Here is a 24,332-nt window from a genome sequence, read left to right as displayed (position 1 = left end):
GCAGCCGGCAGGCTGGTCCTTGCGGCCAGTCCGAGGCCACGCCAGGGCGGTGTCTGAGGAGGGAGCTCAACCCCAGGAAAAGGCCAGTTTCCTCGTGGCCCTGCAGGGGGCGCAGCGCCAGGAGAAAGGCTTGGGCTCCCACCTTGGCTCTGCCGGGTGGTTTTTGGGCACGTCGTGGCACCTTTAAGAATTCTCGTGGGAAATGTTGGCAGGGGGTGATGGGGGGTGGTGGGGGGGGATGAGACCTAGCGGCCAGGACCAAATGACCTCATGTACGCAGTGCCGACCCACGGTGGCTCCAAACCTAGGCCCCGGCCCCGGGCAGAGGGTGGGTCAGGCCCCCATGTAGGACACAGTGCTGCCCCCCCAGAAGGGACACCAGTTCTACCCCCCTCCCCCCTGCAGGGACACAGTGCTGCCCCTCCCCCCTGCAGGGACACAGTGCTGCCCCCTCCCCCTGCAGGGACACAGTGCTGCCCCCTCCCCCCCTGCAGGGACACAGTGCTGCCCCCTCCCCCCCTGCAGGGACACCAGTGCTATCCCATGGCACTTCCTGCTCCGAATGGGGCCTCACGTCCCACTCGGGTGGTCTTCCTGAGGGCGGACGTGGGCTTGGCTGATGGAGGCGCGTCTGCTCCGCCTCGCAGCGCAGTAAATATTTGTTCGCGGGCGGCCAGTGCCTCCGAGGCCCATTAGTCAAGTTAAATAAAGTGTTTCAGCTGGTCAGTCACGGGCACTGGCCAAGCTTTCCTGCAGGGGCAGGGACGAGGGCGGACGGTGCCTCCCGGGGTGCCTGGGGGAGGGGCGCAGACGGCGCCATGGGGCAGGCCGCCCTCTGCCTGGATTAGGCCCCTCTGATCAGCTCCACTGTAAACACGGTTATCTTCACAAAGTTTCCGTTTCTAAGAAGCTAGGAGGTTCTGAAGTTCCATGCGTATTTAACTCCTTTTAAAAATTCAATGTTTAGAGAGCATTCACTAGGGCCTGGCCCTGTTCTAACCACCTGCAAGGAGATTGACTCATCTGAGCCTAAAACAACCCGAGGCCGGTCCTGTTACGTCCCTAATTCACAGCAGAGGAAGCAGAGGCCTGGGAAGCGTGACCTCTCCTCCCACCCCCCCCCCGCCCCCCCGCCCCGGTGGCACGGCTGGGTCCGAGTGGGACTCCCACAGAGCGGCGCCTGCGCCATCTGCTGTGCCTGCTCCCCTGAACTTGCCAGGAGCACCTTCCCAGTCGGACTGAGTCCTGGGCCTGAGTGTTTAAGAAGGCTGCATTGCTATCAAGTTTTGAAAACCACCGACCAAGCTCCGCCTTCCTGTTTCACAGGTGGGGACAGAGGCCTGGGGTCTGTGGAGGAGGCAGAAGTACAATGCGGGGTCCAAAGCCCAATCCCGGCGATCCTCAGGAGCCCAGCCACCCGTCCAAGCGCAGGCAGCTCTGCGGTGCCTGCCCAGCACGGAGTGGGCCCTGGGGCAGGGGACAGGCGCCCTCGGCCCCGCCGGCTCTGCTGCTGACATGTGGGTGGCCGCCATTCCTGAGTCAGCTCTGCCCGTTGCCACGCAAACTGCACTGGCGTGGAACTCGGCGCGGGGCAGACCTGTCCTCGGGCCCGCAGGAAAGGCCTTCCTTCCAACAGAGGCAGGAGGAGCCGACAGTGGGTCCAGCACAGGCTTTATTTCGCTGTTGGGGCCCTGCCGTTCTGCTCCCCGTGGGGACACGGCCAGGCTTTCCTGGGGGCTGGAAGGGACACCCCAGGCGGGACCCTCCTCCCTCCCCACTCGCGTGAGGCAAGCTGTGGAGCAGAGTGCAGCGTGGACGTGCTGTGCTCTCGCCTGGCTCCGGCCTGGAGGGAACCAGGGGGCCTGGGCCACGTGACGGCTCGGAGAGCCCGCAGGACTGGCAGACAGCTGTCGAGGCTTAACAGCCACCAAATAAATAAGAAGTGTCATGTTGAGTTTACACAGCAGCACATTCAAGAACAAATCCACACAAGTGAGCAGGTCGGGCGCTGGGAGTGGGGAGGGAACGTCAAAGTGCCTCTAGGGACGGGCGTCTGGTCCGCCCGGCACCCAGCCTCACTCGGGGAGGTCGGGACGGGCGTCCGGTCCGCCCGGCACCCAGCCTCACGCGGGGAGGTCGGGATGGGCGTCCGGTCCGCCCGGCACCCAGCCTCACGCGGGGAGGTCGGGACGGGGTCAGGCCGTGCATGCAATTTCCATGCCGCTGGGCATTCCAAGTGGCAGAGCTGAAGCAGGCAGCTGGCGGAGGTGGCCAGCTGCACACGACAAAGGCCCCTGCACGTGCACACGCGAGCACACACACACACGCACACTCAGCATTAGTGTTGCGCCGGCTGGCCGGGCAGCCGCGCCCCGCCCCCCACCCCCACCCGCGGGGCCGCGCCCTCACACGGCCGACAGGAAGGGGAAGAAGAAGAAGTCGAAGGCGAACTTCACGGCGCCGTGCACGGTGCTGCGCCAGTCCTGCTCGATCTTCACGTGGCGCCGGGCGGGCGCCAGCTGGGCCATGCAGTTGAGGCAGCTGATGGCCTTGAGCTCGAAGACGGGCCACTTGCTGCCCAGGCGGCCCTCCAGGACGGTGCTGAACTCGATGAGGCTGCCCTGGCGCAGGCCCAGCAGCACCTCCTTGAACTCGCTGCTGGCCCGCAGCACGATGTCCTTGGTCACGTCGTCCTCCTCGGGGCCGCGGCTGCCGTTGGCGCCGAAGGGCATGCCCACGGTGATCTCGAACTTGTAGCGGTCGAACCGCTTGATGTGGCAGGGGTGCTTGGCCAGCCGCTTGAGGCGGCACAGCTCCTCCTCGGCTGTGGAGGCGTTGCCGGGGCTGCAGGCGGGGTAGGCCTCGCCGTACAGGCAGCGCATCCAGTCGCCGATGACGAACGGCAGCATGTTGATGGCCGACTCGGCGCTGTTGTCGATGTCCGTCACCCGCACGTACTTGAAGCGGCCCGTCCACGTGACGCGGTGGCCCTCCAGGTGGCTGCACAGGATCTGGGTGCGCGCCATGTTGGTCTCCTTCCAGGCCCGCGGCCCGCACAGGGCGCCGTACTGCGGCCAGGTCAGCGTGGAGTTGTACACCTTCATGCCCTCCGAGCGGTACACGTAGAACCAGCAGAACAGCACGATGGCCGAGACCCACACCAGGATGAGCTTGACCATGGAGCTCCGCGTCAGCGACTGGACCACCTCCAGCACCGAGAGGTGGGCCCGGCTCCACCAGCGCAGCAGCAGGGGCACGCTGCAGAGCGCCAGGGTGACCGCGACCTTGGTGAGCTCTAGCGACACGAGCCAGAGGGCAAACTGCACCGCGCCCGCGAGCGCCAGGCCGGCCGCCAGGACCGGGAGCGCGAAGAGGAAGAGGAAGTAGCCGATGGAGGCGCGGACCAGCCCCAGGCCGGTGGAGTGGAGCAGGATGACCACGGAGAGCTCGCACCACATGAAGCAGACCAGGTAGGGGACCAGGTAGCAGTAGGTGCCCTGGAAGCACCGCAGCTGCGCCATGCGGAAGAAGAGGAAGAGCAGGTAGACGTAGAGCAGGCAGGGCAGGCTGACGTTCAGGACCACCAGGTGGCCCACGGGCACCGTGAAGAAGGTCTGGCCCAGCAGCTTCAGGCCTGGCCAGTCCAAGGGCAGGCTGGGCAGGAGAGAGAGCAGGCCGGCGGCCACCTCGGTCACCAGGGCCCGGCGGGTGTAGGGCTCGGCGGAGCTGCTCAGGCTCATGTAGCTGGTGGCGGTGAAGAAGACGGCCACCACGGCCAGCTCCGAGCAGGGGATGCAGTCCTTGCTGGCGAGGGGGAAGGAGAAGATGACGAAGGCGACCGACAGCAGGAAGTGCACGTAGGGCTCCAGGTGGTTCCAGCCGAAGTTGCCCTCGGCCTGCTCCACGTCCAGGTTGGGCTCGAAGCGCAGCAGCAGGCCGGTGAGCGTGCGGAAGCTCTCCCAGGCCTTGCTGTCCTGGAAGACCTTGAGGGTGCAGATGACCATGGAGACGAAGGACAGGTAGAAGACCACCAGGGGCACGAAGAAGGCGAAGAAGTCGATGGTCAGGTTGCTGATGATGAAGAAGAAGATGAGGGCGTTGATGTGGTGGGTGGGGACGATGGTGGACAGCCAGTGCATGCCCGCGCGCGAGGCCATCTCGATCAGGTACTCTTTGATCTCCATGATGGCGTGCAGCGGGTACTTGACCACCTGCGGGGGAGGGGGCGAGACGAGGGTGGAGCCAGGAGCCTGCTCGCTGCCCCTCACGAACCCCAGGAGGCAGCCACCCAGCTCTGGCCCCCGTCTGCGCGGGTCTTTCCACGCAACGCCCTCTTCGTGGGTCACTTCCACCCGTCCCTGGGCCCTCCTCGCCCCACGGGCCTCACCCTGTCCACACAACAGCACCCTGGGCGGCCGGGCACGCCTCACCTCCCCCCCGTGCCTCGGGGCTCCCCACCTGCTCAGGGGACAGGAACCGCACCCCACAAGCCCACGCTGGGCTCCAACAGTCCCGGGTGGCAGTGGGGGCAGGGGCTCCAGAGGAGCCGTGTGTGAAGGTGGAGAGCGGTGTGGCCACCTACTGAGTGGAGGTGGTTCAACTGCAACAGGGCTGGGCGGGCGGGATGTGTTCGCTGGTGTCAGGAGACCTGAGGAACCAGCCACTCCCCCCTATACATCCCCGCCCACCCCCCCACCCACACCCCCATACACCCCCGCCCACCCATCCCGCTTAGGACAGACACACAGCCACATTCAAGTGCAGCCCCTTCCCTGCCTTGGTTACCAGCCTGCACCCAGGCAGAGGGCAGAGGCACCCCTCGGCCTGGGCCGCAGCAAAGGGTGAATGAGGCTGGTGGGGAGCTGAGCTGGGAGCGGCCTCGGGAAGGTGGGGTGCTTCTCCCATCCAGGGTGGACCCCACACCTGCCTGGTTTCCAGGCAGAAATCCCAGGAGCTGGCAGCCCTGCCGGAGCTCGGGGGACATGGGAGGAGACCGGAGGGGGTGAAACAAAGTGGCCCGTCCTGGCAGTGTGGTGTGGAGGGCAGGTTCTGGGTGTGGAGGGGCAAGGGAAGGGAGGAGGGTGCCCACAGCCCGGGTGAGGGCAGCACCGCCTCCACCACGCCCTCAGGACAGACCCTCTGCGTGGGCACAGCTGACGGCCACCCGGGGAGGTGGCTGTCATCTGCCCGAGAGCCTTGGCTAGCAGCCGGGGGGCTCCCAGGGACAGGGTAGGACACATGTGTGCATGGAGACTGAGGGCCTCTGAGCATGTCAGAGAGCCAACGAGCAAACTGGGGCCGGCCGCCCGGCTCCCAGGCCAAAAGCCTCCGGCAGCAGCGGCGCAGGCTCCTGCCTGTGGGGAGGGCGCGGGGGCACCGGGGCGCCCGGGCACCGCAGCGGAGCCTCCGTGGGGACGTGGGGCGCTTGCTGGAGAGCAAAGAGGCCTCTGTGGAGGGTCCTGCCCCAGGCTTCCCTGGAGGGCCCTTCGCAACGGCCGACCGGCCTGCTCACCGGTCCCGCACGGAGGGACCTCGAAATGGCAAGACAGGCCAAAGGCTCCCCCAGGGCGGCCACCGCTCCCGTCTCCTCTGTGACCAACTCCTCCTCTGTGACCAACGGCGCGGCAGCTCTGAGGGAGCCGGCATGGGTCCCCCCGGGGCTGGCTCCTGGCCACTAATCTGAAACCCTATCCCGACGCCCAGGGCCACTGTTTTTTGCTGTGAGGCCACACAATCACATGGTTGAGAGAACTTTTCAATGACAAAGAAAGTTCTAGAACAGGCGGCCTAATGGAGCCTGGCTTTGGCCTTGCACTGAGGTGCCTGGGCCACTGCTTGGGCAGTTCTCTCCATGTTCTCTCCATGTAGGTGCTCACCCAGCCTCCTGTGCCCCACCCGGCCCACCCAGCCTCACCCAGCCTCCTGCAGCCCCACCCGGCCCACCCAGCCTCACCCAGCCTCCTGCAGCCCCACCCGGCCCACCCAGCCTCACCCAGCCTCCTGCAGCCCCACCCGGCCCACCCGGCCCACCCAGCCTCACCCAGCCTCCTGCAGCCCCACCAGGCCTTACCCCCTGGCATTCTCTGCAGGTGAGATGGCGCACGCGGCTCAGCCCAGTGAGCTGGGGAAGTGTGTGAGAGAGCAGGTGGCCACCTGGTGTCTGCAACCCCGGTCTCCGCAAGGAAACACGGCTGTCACAGGCCTGGCCCGCCACTCCTCGCTCTCCACACGTGTGCGCTCCTCGCTCAGTCAGGCCATGTGGGGCTGCTCGCAGCTGACGGTGGGGAAGGGCATGCCCCCTGCCCTCAGCCTGTCCCCGGTCACCTCCTCACCACTCTGCTCACTACCCGCCTCTCCCTGAGCCCCCGCAGACCAAATAACCTGGCGTCCCTGCACCCGGGGTTCCCCTGCACCTGGGTCCCCCGCTCTCCTGGGCACCAGCTCTTGTTCTGCAGGAATTAACCTCCATCCTGTACCGTAAACTAACAGTTTCTCCAAGTGACATCATCTAAATCACACTGGACCGCAGCGCTGGCACCCTGCTCCCGCTCAGCGTTTTTCAGACGCGGAGGGAGCCTGGGGGTCGCCGCGCTCACCTTCAGGCGCAGGGGCAGGTCGTCGGGGCTCTTGCCCGCCAGCTCGTCATCCTCATCGTCCTGCAGGAACAGGTCGGTGGGGAGGATGCCCTGGGCGTACTTCTTGGTGATCTCCACGAAGTCGTCCAGCGCGATGTAGTTCTTGGCTGAAGTGGAGAGAACGGCACGGCAAGGCTGTCACCGCCCGGAGGGCTGTCACCCAGGCTGTCACCGCCCGGAGGGCTGTCACCGCCTGGGCGGCGAGGTGGGCAGTGGCTGGGCCACACTGAGACAGGGGCTCAGACACCCATCTCTGTCCTGGGCGGTGGGTGAGGACCCGGCCAAGGAGGAGAGAGAGAGAACGCGAGGCAGACGGCTGCCCCGGAACAGAGCAGGAGCCGAGGCCCCGCCCTCAGTGCTGGATCTGCCCAGAGCCGGCCCCTTCCAGACACATTTCCCACCTGCACGGCCGGAAAGTGGGACGTGCCCTCAGTACGATGCCCTCCCGCCCCGAGGCAACTGAGACCCCGAGGGCCTCTAACGTCCTGTGAGGACTGTGCCGACTGGGGGCTCCCGTTAGTGCTGAGCGGCCCTGGGTCCCCCACCACCGTGTCTCCTCCGAGTGAGCTCCCAGGGCTGTGACCAGGAGCGCACTCACACGCTGCCGCTGCACACAGGGCACCTGAAGGTGTCTCCTAACTGGACGTCTCCTAACTGGACGTCCCGAAGGCACCCCAGCTCCCAGAGCCCCCGATCCTCCATCCCTTCCCCCACCCCCCCACACTCTGCCCTCCACCCCACAGCCCATGCTGGGTGCGGAGCCCCCACTCTCCCTGCTGGGTGCCGCCCACCCTTGCTGACTCGCCCAGGACCCGATGGGCCCAGGGCCGCAGGGACCACCGTGTCTGCCTTCCCGCTCAGACGCATGCTCCCCATGGCTAGGGTCCAGGTCCCGTGCCCAGAACTGACACCCATCACGCCCCAAGACCCGGGGGCGCGGTGCACGCGGGAATGGGGTGCGGGCACGGCTGCGTGGAGCTGCCACGGGCGGAGGAAGAGCGCTGTACTCACACTCGCTGCTGACCAGGCGCTCCAGCACCCGCCGCTGCTTCTGCAGGGACTTGGGGACGGGGCCCGGCTGCGCCCCTCCATCTGCAGTGACAGAGGGAGCGAGGGTGAAGGCGGCAGCCCCGCAAACCAGCCGTGCTCTCCTGGGTCCCCGAGCTCTGGGACCACAGGGCCTGGAGCCTCCGCTGTGGGGCCACGTCTCTGGCAGCCACCTCTCGGCCTCCACCCACTAGGGTGACTCAGTGCCCCTCTGGGCACAGCGCGTCCCCTTTATGGGCACACTGAGACCTCTGGTCAGCATAACCGGTCCTCCCTGGCCTAGACTCTGCGTCCAGTCTGCTCCGGAGTGAACACAGCCACACCAACATGTCTGCCCTTTTGTCAACACCCGTCATCGGCCACAACCCACCTGGGCTCTTCCCGTGTGCCACCCGCTGAGGGAGGACCCGCAGGAGGGCAGAGTGACAGAGCGGAGGGGCAGCGGGTGGGGCTGGGCTGTGCCACTGCGGGGTCTCTGGGCTCCAGGGTGGCCCCAAGTGTCACACCAAGATGCCTCTCAGGTCACCACCCGCCCCCAGGAAGGAGCCCAGGCACAGGGGATGCCCCAGAGGCCCCTCCCTGGGCCGCGGGAGACCCTTGGGGAAGCCGCGTACCGTGCTCGTTGACCTGGCCCACGTTCTCCAGCAGCTCGGACACGGCCACCTGCTTCTTCCGCTGGGGGTTGAGCTTCCAGTACATGACCAGCGCCGCCTTGCGCACGGCCCGCTCCAGGTCGGTCTCGGAGGACAGCTGCTTCACCTCCTGCTCGTTCTCGGAGGTGATGCCTGAGGGACGGGCGCATCAGGGCCCGCCCCGCCCCCCCGAGCCAGGCTCTGCCCGAGGGGCCTGGAAGGGACTCACGGGAGGGGCGTCCCAGGCCCCTTTGGTCGCCAGGCAGAAAAGGACATCTGTCCGAAAGGACACTGGGCCAGTCCCGGTGGGCGCCCACCACACCCAGCAGCCATTGTGGGTGGGCGCGGGGCCACCTGTCCTCCCGCTCGCTCCTCAGACCCCTGGTCCTCGGCCTGACGGGCTCCCTCACGGCCTCTGGGCACCACTGGCTCTGCCTCCGCCGTGGGGACGCACTGACCTGCTCGGACAGCGCAGGGCGTGGCCGGCCCAGGAAGGAGGCGGGGGGTGAGGGGCTCTGGCTACCACCACCACCAATCCGGGTTTCAAGGCATCAGCCCCACCTGAGCTGCGGCGGCTCCGAGCCCCACCGCACCCACCTTTCCTGTCGGCCAGGCAGCGGCGGAGCAGCTTGACGGCCTCGCGCCGGCCCTGCTTGGCGGCCAGGGTCAGCCAGTCCACGGCCGTGCAGTTGTTGAGCTCCTCGTCCGCGTCGCCCGCCAGCTGCAGGTAGTGCTTCCCCACCTGCGAGGGAGACGCCGCTTACGCCTGCTCAGCAGGGGCTCCTCCTCCTCGCCTGACCTGACCCCCACAGCCGGCCCGGCCCCTGACCTGATCCCTGCAGCCAGCCCCTGACCTGACCCCCACAGCCGGCCCGGCCCCTGACCTGACCCCCACAGCCAGCCCGGCCCCTGACCTGATCCCTGCAGCCGGCCTGGCCCCTGACCCCCACAGCCGGCCCCTGACCTGACCCCCACAGCCGGCCCCTGACCTGACCCCCACAGCTGGGCAACCTCAGGCTTCCTGGACCCCCTCCCTTCCCCTGTGCCAGGCCAGCCTCCTCTGTCACCCAGGCCAAGAAACAAGGTTGCAGGAACGGGGTCCCACTGGCATCTGCACTATGCTGGGCCTGTGGGACCCTCAGGGCACCCGCTCCTCACAGGCACCCCCTCCCCAGATGCAAGGAGAGTGGGGTGGGGCAAGGACAGGCTGGAAGCAGGGAAGGCATCCTGGAGGAGGTGGTGCCTAAGACCAGGTGTGAGCAGGACACAGGAGAGTCATGTGAGCTCCCCAAAGAGGTGGCAGGAACGGCCGGGCACACAAACACTACAACAGGGGCCAGGCACATGGCGGCATCACCACGCTGCACCCAAGCCCGTCCACACAGCACCAACCCCCGGCACCGACCTCCGTGGCCATGGAGCTCTCGTCCGGGCCCGCTGTTCTGGGGGCCACGCCTGAGCCTCCCACCCGACACCGCGGTCCTCACCTCCGTCTGTGCCTTGGGGTCCCCGGCCTTGGCTTTCTCCAGGATTTCTTCAAAGGGCGTTTCCATGTCTCCCTTCACGGGCCCTTTAAGAGGAAAAACAATGTCACGGAGCCTCCTGTCGCTGGGCAGGGGCCGGGAGGACAGCACGAACGGCCGGACCTGGAGCACGTCTCGGCGAAACCCGGGCCGGGAGGTGAGAGAAGACAGCCATGATGCCCCACAGGGAGGGAGGGAGCACAGCAGCTGGGCAGTCAGCTCAGGCTCTGCTCGTCTCTGGGTGTGTGGGGAGGACGGACCCACAGACCCGAGTCCCTCACCTCCCTCGGCTCACTGCCTGACTGCAGTGCTAGGAGGCCCCACCTCAATACCGAACCTGCACCCCGATGCCCAGCACCCACAGACCGAAGGCACGATTCCTGAGATTGCAGTCTAGACACACACGGTTTTTGGAAGCCGCAATCAGTGCGCATGCATTTTGAGATAAGGATTTATAATAGAGTTATAACCCATTCCACGTCGACCTGTGGTGGGATTTACCATTCCAGTGGCTCGGAAAGCCCGCTGAGGGGGCAGCCAGGTGCGAGGGGATTCCCGGTCCCCTCCGCTTTACAAGGGGCCACACGCCATCCCGTGGGGCATTGTGGGGGCTGTGCTCCTAGCTGACGACCAGTCAGGCACCCGACCAAGCGCCTCATGCTCGTGCTGCACGTCCCTCTCTAAAAAGTGAGCCCGTGACAGCACGTCACGTCCCTCACCGAGCTCACTGTCACCTCCCGCGGTGCTCGTAACAATAGCTTCTGAAAAAGATCACCTTTCACCGCCCCTCTCTTTCCTTTACAACCAGTACTCGGCCCTGCCCACTGCGCACCTCGCCTCCGCCCATCGCCACCCCCACCAGGCGGTGGTGCCCCCGGCAGTGACACGCGGCTGTGGCTGCGGCGCTGCCGCCACATAGTAGGTGCTTCTTAGAAACTAACGAACTGTCCCTCTGGATGTCTCTGGAGACAGCAGGCAGAGTGAAAAGAAACAGGAGCAGCCCCACTCACACGCCCCATGTCCGGCCTCCCGCCGTTCAGGCTCCGCCAGGCTCTGCTCAGCGGTGCCTCCGCCTGTGCTGGGCTCCCGAGTCTGCGGGACACAGGACTCCGGGCGGGGGAGGCAGGGCAGTGGCCTAAGGTGACCCACCTTCAAGGCTGGGCGGGGCTGGGGACGGCGCATGGGGAGGAGGACTTCACGAGGCACCTGGCCTCCTGGTGACACTCCCGCCAAGTTCCGGCGGGGTTTCCTCGCTCCGGTCCACGGGGGACTCCCCGGCGGACGCTTCAGGCCAGGACGACCGCCCCTTCCCCGGCGCCGGTCCTCAGGGCCCCGAGGCCCACGGCCAGTCCTCCTGGGTGCTGGCCCCCCTCAGCCCCGGGGCGCACTTCCTGGCGGAGGGCTCAGACTAAGGGGACAGCTCAGCGGGGCCTCCTGGGTGCGGGCGCACCGGGAGGGGGTGTGGAGGGAAGCCTGCCAGGGTGAAGCGCCTTCAGCATCAAAGTGCCGCGGCCCAGCGAGAGCTGCCTCCCTCCGCGGTCACTGCCCCGCCACAGGTTTGTGAGGAAGGGGCGCTGTCTCAGGTCCAGAGCCGGCGTCCACAAAACCTGAGCCTCAAGCCCCGCTTGGCTGGCTGACCCTGGGCCCCACTCTTTGACCCCTCACCTGCCCAGGACGCCTGCATGGCCCGGTCCTTCCTCCCTCACACACCCAGCACCTCCCCTCCCGCCCACTGTCTCCGCACCGGCTGGACAGGCCCTCGGACAACGCTGAGGTGAACGCTTCCTGGCCGTCGGCACCCTCACCCAGAGGGGCCAGCCACCCTCCCTGTCGGTGGCCCTGCGGCTGCCCAACAAGCACTTGGCCTGGTGCGGGCAGCGGGAGCCTCGGGGACTCGGCAGTCCTGCGGCTGCGGCCAGCTGCTGACTGCACAGCCCAGATGTGGGGGGCTGGGACCCCGAGGCTGCCCACCTGCCCAGGACTTGTCCTTCCCTGTCCTCCCCTCCCCTTCTCTCTCACCCCTCCTTTCTCCCCCTCCCTCCTTTCTCCCCCCACTCAGGGGCAGGACCACACAGAAACCACATGCTTCCTGACGTCTTATCTGAAGCGTCCAGGCCTGACTCCGTCCTCCCAGGGCTGTTCTGCAGCCTGAGGAGGAAGGCGTGTGGCTGGGCTGAGATTCGGGCCCGGCCCTGGCCCGCCCAGAGCTTGGGGGTAAAAGCAGAGCACCCGGGGCTCCCCGAGGAGACGGAGATCAGAGCGCCCGTCGGGGCTGGCCCAGCAGGAACTGGACGGGAGCCTGGTCTGCGGCACTGAGCCCGAGGGCCCAGGCTCGGGTGGGAGGGGCTGGGGTAGGACAGAGACTCGGTGGCCCTTCACCCGCAGCGGTCACCCGGACCAGTCTGTGACTCGGTTTCCTCATCAAGTGGGGACAACAGCAGCACTCCCCCTGCGGTGAGGGGTCCCCTAATGCCCGGGGACAGTGACCCCACAGCGGCGCTCAGCACAGTGGGGTGCTGCGTGGGGCCTTGCTGAGCTGGGGAGTCACCTTGGCAGTGGCCTCTCCCGGGAAAACATCCTGACGGCTGGGCGCGCTGGAGAGGTGAGGGGAGCGTGACCAGGCGGACTGGGGGCTGGGCTTCTGTAACTCACAGACCCCCTGGGGGAGACGCAGCCAGGAACAGGAGAGACGGCACAGGGTCCCGCCCTCTGGTGGTGGGGGAGAAAAGGCAAGCATCCCCCAACACGCACACATGTGCGCACACATGTAGTTTGTGGCATAATCTAATACACACACAAGCCCCCAAACACAGACACACAGCCCTGAGCTGACCTTATGGCCAGTCACCAAAGAGGTGTTTAGTGGGGGTCATTAAACTCAATGGACGCGTTCATGTGCAAGGGACACCCCAACAGGAGGCCCGAAAGGGACCTCAGTGAAGGAGCCAGGGGCCAGCAGATGCTTGGTGACATCATGAAGCCTGTCAAGTACCACAGCTCAAGAGACGGCCCGTCTCTGTGGGGCACAGGCAGGTCCCTGCAGGGGTGAGGGGCGGGGACTCAGCGGGATTCCGCAGGCACGGGCCTGAGGAATGTCCCCCAGTGTACAAGGTCCCAGCGCCCGCACAGCCCTCACGCAGATGCCTCGGGCTCGGTATGACCCCGCCCACTTCACAGGTGCAGAAATGGCTGGGTGACCCTCAAAGGCACCCAGCACGGGGCTGCCAGCCCAGCCCCATCACTCCTCCGCTAGTCTCTGGAGCGGTGAGGAGAGCGTGACTGTGGGGGGGAGGAGCCTGGGCTTCCGTAACTCAGGGCCCCTCTGGGGGAAACACAGCCCATCTCCGAGGTCCCTCTGGGCCACGGCACCCGACAGACACACAGTCCGGGTGCCCAGACATTTGCTCCGGAGTCCGGTTGGGAAAAGCTCGGGAGAACTAAACTGGCAGCCAACCACAGAGTTTTGTGGCACAGGTTTCTGCCCACCAGGGTCGAATTCAACTGCCGGCAAGCAGTGCTTATCTATATATATAAAACCCTACTATACAAATAGACTGAATGGCGGAACAACCAGTGGCTATGAGGTGCACTGACCACCAGGGGGTGCACGTGAAACATGGTGGGCGTCGGCAGCAGGCGGCAGAGCATGGAACATGAGGGCATTGGCTGCAGTGGGATGACGGAGCACGGGGCGCTGGTCGCTGTCATCGGGGCGAGCCTCTGGTGGTTACTGAAAATTCTTTGCTCCCGCGCTCTGTGGTCCTACCCGGCGCTCACACCTGCTGCTGGTGCCCAGCATCGGCCTCCATCGCTTGGCGTCGTTAGTGGGTGTGAGCGGTGGCTGCCGGCCCTGATCGCCCCTGAGGGCTTCTCCACCTCCCCCTGCTCCTGAGGGGTGATCAGGGCTGCGACGCTCGCACCCGCTGACAGCACTGGCCCCACTCGGACCCGTTGCTGGCACTGGCCCCAATCACTCCGCGCCGTCAGCAGGTGGGAACAGGGCTACCGGCAGATGTGGGACCAGGGGCCGTGGTGGGAGGGACAGGGCGGGGGCGCGGAGGATGGGCCGAGACTCACCCCTGTGCCCACTGCAGCCTTGGGGCCCACAGTTCCTTTCAAGGTACGTGAATTCGTGCACTGGGCCCCCGGTTTTTAAATAAAAGGAGCAGAAGGGAGACTAGCAGACTGCAGCACACACATGGCTGAGCACAGTTGTGGGAATCTGTCCCCACTGACTGAGTGTGCGAGTGTGCCCGTGGGCGGCACGCCAGGTGACAGCAGCGCGTGCATGTCTTGCCGTGGGATGAGGTCGGGAAGCGTCAGAGGCGGCACAGCCTTTAGCGTCAGGCTGGGCTGCCGCAGGTGGAGGTGGTGCCGGTGGACTGTGGGCCGTGGCTCCCACGCAGCACGGGAAGACAGTGGTCTCGGGGTGCAGGGAGGAGGGGTGAAACCCGGGAAGAGGAGAACAGGATTCTCCACCTGCAAAGCGCTCGGACCTGGCCCGGAGCAGGACTGCAGAGCAGGGCGCAGGCTCGTTCCAGTGGCAGCTGGCCCTGAGGAGTGGCCACGTGGGGCCCAGACCAATGGCCCGAGGAGTGGCCACATGGAGAGGGGACGGCACGAGCTTCCCCAGCCCTGGGGGCGGGGAAGCCTTTCTCACCCTCCCTCCCCCCTCACAGTGCCTGGTGCGGAACCAGCCCAGTGAGCAGGTCCGAGCTGGTTATAAATAAAGTAAGGACACGTGGCATCCGTCTGCATGCGATGGCGTGCCGGGCCCTGACCCGCAGGGGAAGCCCACAGGAGGAAGCTGGAGGGGCCTGGCCCACACGTGGACTCGGGGCTCCCCCTGCACTGCGCCCAGGGAGCAGCCCGGCCCGGGCTGAGGGCCCGCCAGCTTCCCAGGCCCAAACCCTTACCCGTTCTGTCCACTCCTTCTCGGCTCCTGGCACGCAGGGCCGGGGGTGCTGCTGGGGCCCCGGCTTCTCCCATATCTGGTCCAGGTCCAACTTGGGGTCCAGGAGCTCTGGGCGCTCCACTCTTCTCCTGTTTTACCGAGGAAGTGCCATTGAGCCGGGAGCGGGCCTGGGGCTGTGCCGGTGGCGACGGCTGTGGGCGGGAGGGGCTCGGAGGAGGGGCGCTGGCGTCCATCCTGCCGGCGAGAGAAGCTGCAGGTCAGACACACCAGGATCCCCAGCTGGGCCCGCTCAGGCCTCCTCTTTAGGGAAAGAAAGGAGACAGCAAGGGAACGGCTGGGGGCTGCCCAACATCACAACAGCCCCCTAAGACCTCCCCACTCTACAGAGGAGGAAACCGAGGGAGCAAAGCTCGACGGGGCCCAGCCGTCGGGGGAGCTCAGGCCCCAACATCTGAGACCTTGAGTCCTCGCCTCACAGGGCACGAGCCACACGGCCTGGTGTCCCCATCTGAGCAGCGAGGGGGATGCCCTGAAGCAGCCTGCTGTGGAGGGCTGTCTGGCCTTCATGACCGTCACCCCGTCTGCGGAGCTGACCTGACCTGGGGAAGGGGGCTCGCAGAGGAACTAAAGCTCTTCGGAGGAGGTCATCGGGTGTGGCGGAGCCTAGAGCCTAATCCATGCCGGGCGTCCTTGCCAGGAGAGGAGGGAAACACAGAGACACAGAGGAGACCACGTGACCAGAAGGCAGAGGCAGACTGGAGGCCAGGAAGGGTTCGCCCTCAGAGCCCCCAGGAGCAGGGGGGCGGGGGAGGGGACCACAGTCTGGGACTGGGATTCAGTCAGATCGGCCCCACTCCAGGCCAGAACCACAGGACACAGATCTCAGAACGCGAATGCCACCAGAGAGGAACACACACAGAAACGCAGGGTGATGTAAGCCATGTGGTGTCTGAGCAGATCCTGGGACCGGCTCACGATGGGCGGGGGGGAGGTGCGCAGGCTCAGTCAGTCCACAAAAGTGCTGCTCAGGCTGGTGGCAGCATGGACAGACACGGCCGGCACGGTGAGGACAGCCACAGGCCCGGGGACATAACCCGCCGACATGGTTGGCCCCCGGGTGCGCGGTGGGGATCCTGTGAGGCCCCTCCCAGACTCCAGGCCCATCGCCTCCTCACTGAGTGAGGACGCTGAGCGCAGAGCAGGCACAGGCTGGCAGCGAGGGCACCTGGCCCCCTGACCTGCCACCGCCCCACCAGCTGGGCAGTCCTGAGCGGGCCTCGCCCCTCTCTGCACCTCAGTCTCCACTGCGAATGGACCGCCACCCCAAGCTTGGGGACACTGAGGACCAAGTGAGACCAGACGACGAGGTGCATGAGGGTGTGGGGGCGCGTGAGGGCCCCGGACATGTCCCAACACCCGGCTCCGAGCATGGAGCTGATGGCGTAGGTGACCGACACGTCTCTAGTGGGGCGTCACAGCCGTGTCTGCCCCGTCCCCAGCTGCACATGGTCCCACAGGTCTGATCTGTGTCCATCAAAGAGCCCTGTCGATTCCGATGTGGACGCTCCTGCCTCAGAGGGACTCAGCCCTTGTTGTAAAACACCCCCCGGGTGCAAGCCAGCAGCGCGGTCAGGCCACGCAAATCAGCCCACAGATCAAAGCAGTGCAGGCCTGTGTCCAAACCCCAGGCTTCCGGGAACCAGACCAAGAGGCCACTTCTGCAAAACCCGTCCTCGGCGGCATGTGCAGACCCAAGTGCGTGCCCCGGCTGTGGGCGGGACACAGGCGGTGATGCGGCATACACACCCGGGCATTGCGGGCCACGGCCGACCCGAGCTGGCAAAAACGGCAGGACTTGAACCCTGGGGCCACGGCTCCTGGCCATCTCCATGGCTCCTGCTGCCCCAGAATCCAGTGCCACCTTCCTGGAATGGCGGAGGGCAGCTCGCCTGAGTGAGAGCTGACTTACGCCGGGCATTGCTGCTGTTAATGACAAACATGTATCTGGAATGTGCTCGGTTCCCGGCGCTTCCCACAGACTTCCCGGGGTCCTCACGGCCTGTCGGGGAGGCAGTACTGTCCGGGTGTTACAGGTGGAGACACGGCTTAGGCTTCACCCCCGCCCCGTTTCACCGACGAGGAAGCGCGGGCCAGGAATGCCGCCACAGCTCAGCGTGGACGCTGGAATCCAACCCGCAAAACCTGCGCGTTTCTGAAAAAGGGGCCCCTGCCACCCGACCCCCACGCCCTTCTCTTCCCGGGTCCACTCCCCCAGACGTGGGGTTCCTCCAGGGCCACAACTCTGCCCCTGCGAGCCCTCCTGCTGCTGTGGGTCTCGGCTGTGCCGCCCAGCCCCGTCCAGAGGGCGGTTAAGGGGGTTACAGTCCCTCCAGATGTTAACAGCTGCTCAGGACATTTAAAGCTGTGCAGTGCGTACACGCGTTTAAACAACAGAAGAATGTGTGTGTAACACTGTCAGGCAGGATTCCAAGCAGCATGACGTCTATTTAGGATGAAAGCAAAGTTTATCTACAGAAAAAGATGGAAGAAAATGCCTCCAAAAGGAAAATACTGACGATCTCTGGGTGGAGGGATTACGGGTGTTTTTATTTAATTCTTTTTCTAAATGTATTTCCCTAATTTTGTGTAATGAATGCGCAAGGTTTTGGGGCTTACCCAATGTTTTAAACCCTCCTGTGGGATGTCTGCTCGGCCCAGCCCCCGGCACAGGGCGGCCCCTTACGACCAGCGCACGAGGCCCGGGAGGCTCCCAGGAGCCTATTTTTGCCCCAGGGAACGAAGAGCCACACCAAGGAACATTCCCAAGTGCCAAGTTCACAGGAACAAAGGGCGGGTCGCGGGGAATGTCCAGCCACAGCGTCCCCCAGCGCTGAGCCCACCGCACCCCGGGCACCCCCCTGCCCAGGGAGCGCTCTGCAGCCCGGATGGGAAGGACGACACCCGGAGAGACAACCAGGGAGGAGGAGCCGCGCCTCAGGCTGCGTGGAAGAGAGCCAGGGCCGGGATTCTGGAGGCGAGGCCGGGACTAAGCGCTCAGGACCGGCAGGCACGAGCCAGGCCGGGGTGGAGGAAGGGGGGTGTCGGGCATTCCAGCAGGGACTGCCCGGCAGAAAAGGCAGCGGAGGGAGAGTGAGCCAGCAATGTGGCTGAGGAGTGGCCCCGGGGAAGGGGACAGGGGGATGAGGGAAGAGGCTGACTGGGTGGCGGGGGAGGGACTGAGGGCTGAGGGAGTGCCAGGCTTAGGGCCGGAGGGGGTGAGGGCGGTGCTGAGCAGGGGATGGCGGTTCAAGAACCAGTGGGGCTGTGTGGGGACAGGATGGGGGCACCAGGAGAGGGGGCAGGTGGCCGTCCAGGGAACGGGGCGGAGGCCTGGCCCAGCGCAGGCCTCTGAGCACAGCTCTGGAGCGGGACAGACGGGGCGCCACTAACTGAATGTGAGGGTGGGGAAGCAGAGGGCGCTGGGTCTGCGGCTAAGGACCACGGTGGCCCTACTTTCTGAGGCGGGGACATGGGCGCCGTATAAAGCATAAAACCCCCTCTGTATTAGGATTCTTCTTGTCACCAGCATCGGGGACCAGGGCTTGGTCTCTGTCCTGCAGCACAGGCATTTTGGGGGCCAGGACTAGGCTAGGACCCTCTCTGTGACCTTGGCTGGGAGGCCAGAGGAGGCCTGAGCGGGACTTTCATCCTGGGAAGCAAGGTGAGAGGTGGTCGCCTAGCAACCTTTCCTGCGTCCACCTGCTGGGGGAGGAGCGGGGGAGACAAAGGAACTTCGGTCAAAATCCCTGGTCGGACGCCTCGGGGCTCCCAGGAGGACCCCTGGAGGAGGCACCAGCCAGTGTGGCCTCCAGCCCGGGCCCCTCCCCGGGCGGCGGGGCGGCGGGGCAGCAGGGCGGTCGGTCCGTCGGTCGGCCGCCTGCACAGAGGGACTAGGACTCTGAGTGATGGATGGGGGCAGGAGGGAAAGCCCTTTGCACAGGCCGAACTCCAGGGGTCACTGTCCAAGGTGAGGAAAGGCGGGGCTGCGCCTGCCTGGGCAGGTCACCAAATCCCAGCCAGCCTGCTCCTCCGGTGAACGGTGCACGGGAGCTCCGATTCCTACCCCTGAGCAGACCCAGAGGGCCAAGTCCTGTGCAAATAAATGTTAGTGCCCTGAACTGTCTCCACATGGAGCCCAACGGGCCTGGGCCAGAGTCCCCAGAGCGCTTCATCTTTCAAAACAGAAACTATGGTTCCCAGGGCCAGGCTCCCGTCAGCCAGCCCCACCCCCTTCCCCAGGAGTGGGGTGGGGTGGGGTGGGGGTAACTGTCACAGTTTCCCAGGAGGCTGCGCCCGCGTTAGCCTGACCCCCAGGCTGCTGCGGGCGGGGGGCGGGGGGCGGGGGTGGGAAGGAGGGGGGACTGAACCCCACCGAGCCCCTCGAGCCCTTCCAGCGGCCCGGCAGGGACTGAAGGCGGCCCTGGGTCCCACCGACGGCGGCCGCGGGGGAAGGGCCATGACGGGGCAACTCGGGACGGTGCTGCGGGGACCGGGCGTCCCTGGCCACCCGCCGGGTCCCCAGCCACGGGCCGCCTGCCTTTCGGGCTCTCTCGCCCCACACGGCGGGGGTTCCGCGGCGAGGCTCGCAGGTCCAAGGGCGTGAAGTGCTTGGGGCGCGCGGTGCCCCACGATTCCCGGGGCGCTGGGGCCCGGGGGGCGCTCACCCGCCTCGGGAGACCCCTCTCGGGCAGGGGTCGCCGTGCGGCCGCGGAGCGGGCGGGACTCCAGCCCTCCCGTTTCTGGGGAACGTGCCGAAGTGGGGACCGGCCGCCCATCTGCTCATTTGGGGAAACTGAGGCCCGAGACGGGCGGCATCTCTTTCCATCCCCCCCCCCCCACGCCGCCGTCCCCGGTGCCGAAGTACTCACCGGCCCGCGAGTGGGCCGCACGCGGCGCCGCGATGGCTCTCGGGCCTCCGGGACCGCAGCAAAGTTGTCGGGAGGAGCCGGACTCGCCGGGGCCGGAGCGAAGCGGCCGGGACGAGCGGGCGGCGCCAACAGCGGCCAGAGCCCGCGAGCGCGGCCCTCCGCGCGGAGAGGGGCGGGCCCGGGGGCGGGGCCGCGGACCTCGCTCCACTCCTGACGCGGCTGGGCGGACGCGGCGCTGGCTCGGCCCGCTGAGCGGCCGGCGCGCCTGTCAATCACTGCGCACTTCCGCCAATCACGGTGCGCTTCGCCGGGCTGTCGGCGACCCGCCCTCCCCTGCACAGCCAGGCTGGAGGGCGCCGGGGACCGGTCCAACTGCGAAAGTTTCCGAGCAGATTCGGGCCTCGGCCCCGCCCAGGCTTGGCGAGACCTCTCTTCTTTGTCTGTAACAGGTGGTTGGTTGGGCCCGTGGACAAAACTCGTGCCACCTGCACCCACCACTCTTCAGAGTCGTTGTACTTGCTATTGCAACAGTAACTAACAGGTTGAGCGCCTACTACGCGCCAGATGCCTTCATCCCAGGCCCGCTAGAAAGAGGGGGCTCCCCTGATGCAGCAGCAGGGATACAAAAATGTGGCCCATTTAAATGTGTACGTGTAGCCTGGCGTCGCTTTACATGCAAAAAATCCAATGCACGTAGCACTCGTTTCACAAGGGAATTGGGGGGGGGGGGTGCGTTTAAAAATGTGTATTAGCCCAGGGAGTGAGGCCAGGCGAGGCAGCTTGAGAACCCTCTTCTTCGGTCTGGTCCGGAGTCTGGCAGGTGTGGTTTGGAGACCAGGGCAAAGGTCTCTCCCTGAGGGAGTGAGGCCCTGGGCGGGCCTGTGGCCTGTGCCTGCTCCCTGTGTGAGCCTCAAGGCCACCCTGAGCTCAGGGTGGTTGCCAGCGGGATGCTCCCAACACGGTGGGAGCAAAGATTCCCGATGGTTTCGGAGATGACCGCCACCCACTGAACACGTTGCCCGGGGACTTCTGTCAAAGCTGCACGCTTCAGGTCCGCCACCTCACCTCAGTCCCCAGCTGCCCCCCTCCAGCCCGCCCCCTCCGGCGCCCTCATCGAATACTCTGAGGCTCACCGGAAGGAAGGAGATCGGCACCAGGCAGCACCCCATCCTGCCCCAGGTTCAGGTGGGGCCTTTCACACACGAGGTTTTCATTTTGCCCCAATGACCCAACGAGGCAGGTGCACTGCCTCACTTTTATTGACGAGCAAGCCGAGGCTCAGACACAGAGTGTTGTTTGCTCAAAGCCACACGGAGCGCCTTCCCTCCTTCTCATACGCGCAGGACAGAAAAATTGGATAATTACAAAGAGTGGAAAGAAGAGAAAATGACGCAGAGGCGATTGCGGCTCACATTTTGGGGCCTCTGCACCTTTAAGAAAGGGTTTCCAATACTTGCTGCCGACCCTGCATGTGTAGGGGCGCATGGGTGACCGGTTCACCAGGGCCACGCCACCCTGACCCCACGACATGTGCTCATGTGAAGTCCCAGGGGCAGAAACATTGGGTCCTGGGGGCTTTTCAGATCTAAAGACACATTTACCAAAACAGGTTTCTCAAACCAAGAGATCATGGTTTAATTCCAGGTCAGGGCACATGCCCAGGTTGTGGGCTGAGGGCTTGGGGGGTTGCTGCAGGGTTGTTTTTCCCAATTCCTCCCTAATATGCTAACTGAAAAATGGTCTCTTTGCTATTGTAATTTGATTTCCATTGTCACTAAGGAGGTAGCACATTTCGAGTTAATTTTGAGAAACATCCCCTCTCTTCTTTATCTGGAACGTAGAGGCTCTTTGAGAAATCAACTAAATGAGTTTGTTTTATTTTCAACCCGCCCCCCTTTACCGCCCATCCTCACCTTGAGCTCGGGGGATGAGGGCCTACCTGAAGGACCCTGCAGCCCACCCGGGGGAGCCAGCCATCCCCCGGCACCTGCGAGGCTGGAAGCAGAGAGGTCTCCCCCAGCAGGGCGTGGCCCAGGAGCCATTCAGGTGGTCCTTATGGGCCTGAACACTCATCAGAGAGAGGCCAAGACACGCCCCAAAACCTTGGAGTGGACTCAATAAGCAGAGAGAAGAGGATGGATTGAACCATTCCTCCTGGAGAGGGCTAAGGAGAGAGAAAATGAGCATCAATTAAATTGTATGAGCCCGGCCGGCGTGGCTCAGTGGTTCAGTGTCGACCTATGAATCAAGAGATCATGGTTCAATTCCGGGTCAGGGCACATGCCCGGGTTGTGGGCTCGATCCCCAGTAGGGGTTTTCAGGAGGCAGCTGATCAATGATTCTCTCTCATCATTGAGGTTTCTCTCTCCCTCTCCCTCTCCCTTCCTCTCTGAAATCAATAAAAATATATTTTAAAAATGTACGAGACTTGTGTAAGGAGCGTCAGTCAAGCATAGAAACATTTAACATACTCCACAGCGCTAAAAAAAACGTTGAAAGTCACAGGCAAATGCAGAAAGAGAATGGCTGGGGCGAGGAAAATGAGCAAACCCGAAGCTAATGTGGAGTCAATAAACGCCTTGTAGCGTGGGGGGAAAGCGCGCGAAAGCCATCTGGAAGGAAATGCAAGGCTTGCAGGACAGTTCCAGGAGGAACAGCTGCAAGGGACAGGGGGTCCGGAAGGAGCTGGAGGGGAAACGGAAATGAAAGAAATGCTAGAAGAAAATGTGTCTGGCCTGAGGCTAGCCTGCGACGTCTCCCTCTCCAAGGCTAAGGAGAAAGGCCTGCAGAGTTCCAAAAACAAGCAGTTACGTCCCAAGGCAGGAACCCAGGGGTACCAGATTCCTGGGGGACTTTGGAGCCGCGTCCAGGGACCCTGATGAGCTGAGCAAGAGGCCTTTCCCCTGCTGTGATGGGATTCATTGTCAGGGCAAAGGAAAGAACACAGGGACAGGACGAGACAGAGAGGGCCCGGCCTCGTTCCCTTTCCCCACGGGAGTTCCCCTCTCACGGAGACAGTTCAATCACGGCCAAGGTCTCAAGGCAGAGCAGACGCGGCGCACAGGAGACGGTGGGAGCAGTAACCCTTGCACGATACTCGGTTCAAGCTCCATATGCCTGGGATTTTGCACGGTGATTGCTAAGTAAGGGATCTTGAGAGCTAGGCCACATACTGTGAGGCAAGGGATGGGAACGTCCGGCCCCCAGGCCGGGTAAGGCCCGTGAAATCCTGTGGTCTGGCCCTGCCAAGGCGTTGGGGTGAGTTAATTAACTGTTTGACCAAATACAGCAGGCTGGTTGTTAAGTTGATAACTTTGTATGGCCCGGGAATGATGCTATAAATATCCAAACGGCCCTTGGCAGGACAGGGTTCCCACCCGCGCTGTAAAGGAACCTGCATTACCCCGGGCATAAAAACGGGGTCCGTCTTAGCAAACCCAGGAGGAGGGAACAAGGGGTGCCGTGCAGGCAGACATTCTAAGCCACATCTGGTTGGGGGAGAGGAGGAAGTTCAGGGTCTGCTTTGGTGCCTCCGGAGCGGGGGGGGGGGGGGGGGGGTGGCGGTGAGAGTGGAAAAGGAAAATGTCATGGGCGGGGCCATCCTTACCATCCTCTTTGAAGACATTAATAGGGAAATAGCAGTTTATTTATGCTCCGCCTGTCTCCCCCTCCCTGTTTCCCTCCCTGTGTCCCCCTTCCTATGTCCCTTTATAAACACGCGCTCCCCGCCCGCTCTGCGGTCTCCTGGGAATCGCGGCAGAAGTGGCCAGATTCCTACGGAGGGCTTGGTGCTGGTCACACGGCTCCGTGTCATCACCGGGCCGGGTGCTACCGCGGGGACTCCTGTTCCACCCACACCCGCCGGCACCTCTGACCCCCACATGGCACCCACCCACCCACCCGCCCACACTGCACTGTTGCTGGGAGCTCTGAGTCCTCTGTGAGTCGAGTGGCCACTTACTCATCTCCGAAGGCGAGGGCGAGGGCGTGCTGCTGCTCAGGGGCCTGGCGATGAGTCATCCCGCGCATTTAGACGTTCCCTCGGAGAAAGGAACATTGAGGGGGTGCAGGCAGCTCCGGGGCAGCAGGGGGGCCGGGCACAGGCCGCCCCCGTCCCTGCCATCCCACCGTCCCCGTCACTGTCACTGGTCCTCAGTGTGGGTTCCGCAGAGGAACGGGACCCACAGGACGTATGGAAAGTGAGATTTATGATGAGGGACCGGCCCACGCGGTTCTGGAGCTGAGAAGTCCCACCACCTGCCGTCTGGGAGTTGAGCCGGGTCGGGTTAGGTCCTGTCCGAGGGCCCGAGGCCCGGGGGCACCGAGGGTGCGGGTGGGAGGGGGTGGGGTGGATGCCCTGCCCAAGCTAAGAGCAAACCCGCCTCCTCTGGCCTCTGGGTTCTACGCAGCCCCAGGGAATGAGGTGGCCCACACTGGGGAGGGCCTCGCTCTGCTCAGCGCTGCCCCCTGCTGAGGTCTCCTGGAGCCGCCCGCACACACCCAGGAACAAGGCGTGGCCAGCTACCCGGCACCCTTAGCCCAGCCGCGTGGCCACAGGAGCCGCGGTCCTTGGCTAACAGGCCACGGGGCTGTGTCACCAGGGCGTGTAGAGGCAGCAGTCACGTCTGCCGCACGACCTTGTCCCTGGCACC

At 64.8% G+C, this 24,332-nt stretch overlaps 1 protein-coding gene across 1 annotated transcript; it reads right to left on the bottom strand.

Moving 5' to 3' along the window:
• Positions 1-1,654: 1,654 nt before the first annotated feature.
• WFS1 (wolframin ER transmembrane glycoprotein) lies at positions 1,655-19,849 on the bottom strand. Its single transcript, XM_079775436.1, has 8 exons — positions 19,681-19,849; positions 14,754-14,986; positions 9,802-9,884; positions 8,912-9,056; positions 8,297-8,467; positions 7,647-7,727; positions 6,597-6,742; positions 1,655-4,211 (listed from the first exon to the last, which is right to left on the bottom strand). The coding sequence occupies exons 2-8, from the start codon at positions 14,983-14,985 to the stop codon at positions 2,406-2,408; spliced, it is 2,664 nt and encodes an 887-aa protein (XP_079631562.1). The 5' UTR covers position 14,986; positions 19,681-19,849; the 3' UTR covers positions 1,655-2,405.
• Between the last annotated feature and the right edge of the window lie 4,483 nt (positions 19,850-24,332).

This window comes from Cnephaeus nilssonii (genome assembly GCF_951640355.1).
Source record: "Cnephaeus nilssonii genome assembly, chromosome: 1".
Classification (NCBI taxonomy): domain Eukaryota; kingdom Metazoa; phylum Chordata; class Mammalia; order Chiroptera; family Vespertilionidae; genus Cnephaeus; species Cnephaeus nilssonii.
The sequence above is the reverse complement of the archived record's forward strand: the minus strand, read 5'-3'. Positions and strand labels throughout refer to the sequence as shown.

Bases quoted from the DNA above. Each gene is read 5' to 3' on its own strand.
- WFS1 (XM_079775436.1), bottom strand. From the start codon at position 14,985: ATGGACGCCAGCGCCCCTCCTCCGAGCCCCTCCCGCCCACAGCCGTCG. The intron at 6,743-7,646 runs GTGAGTACAGCG...TCTCCACTTCAG, and splicing joins GCGCCTGGTCAGCAGCGAGT to CCAAGAACTACATCGCGCTG. The intron at 4,212-6,596 runs GTGAGCGCGGCG...CCTCCCCCGCAG, and splicing joins ACCTGCCCCTGCGCCTGAAG to GTGGTCAAGTACCCGCTGCA.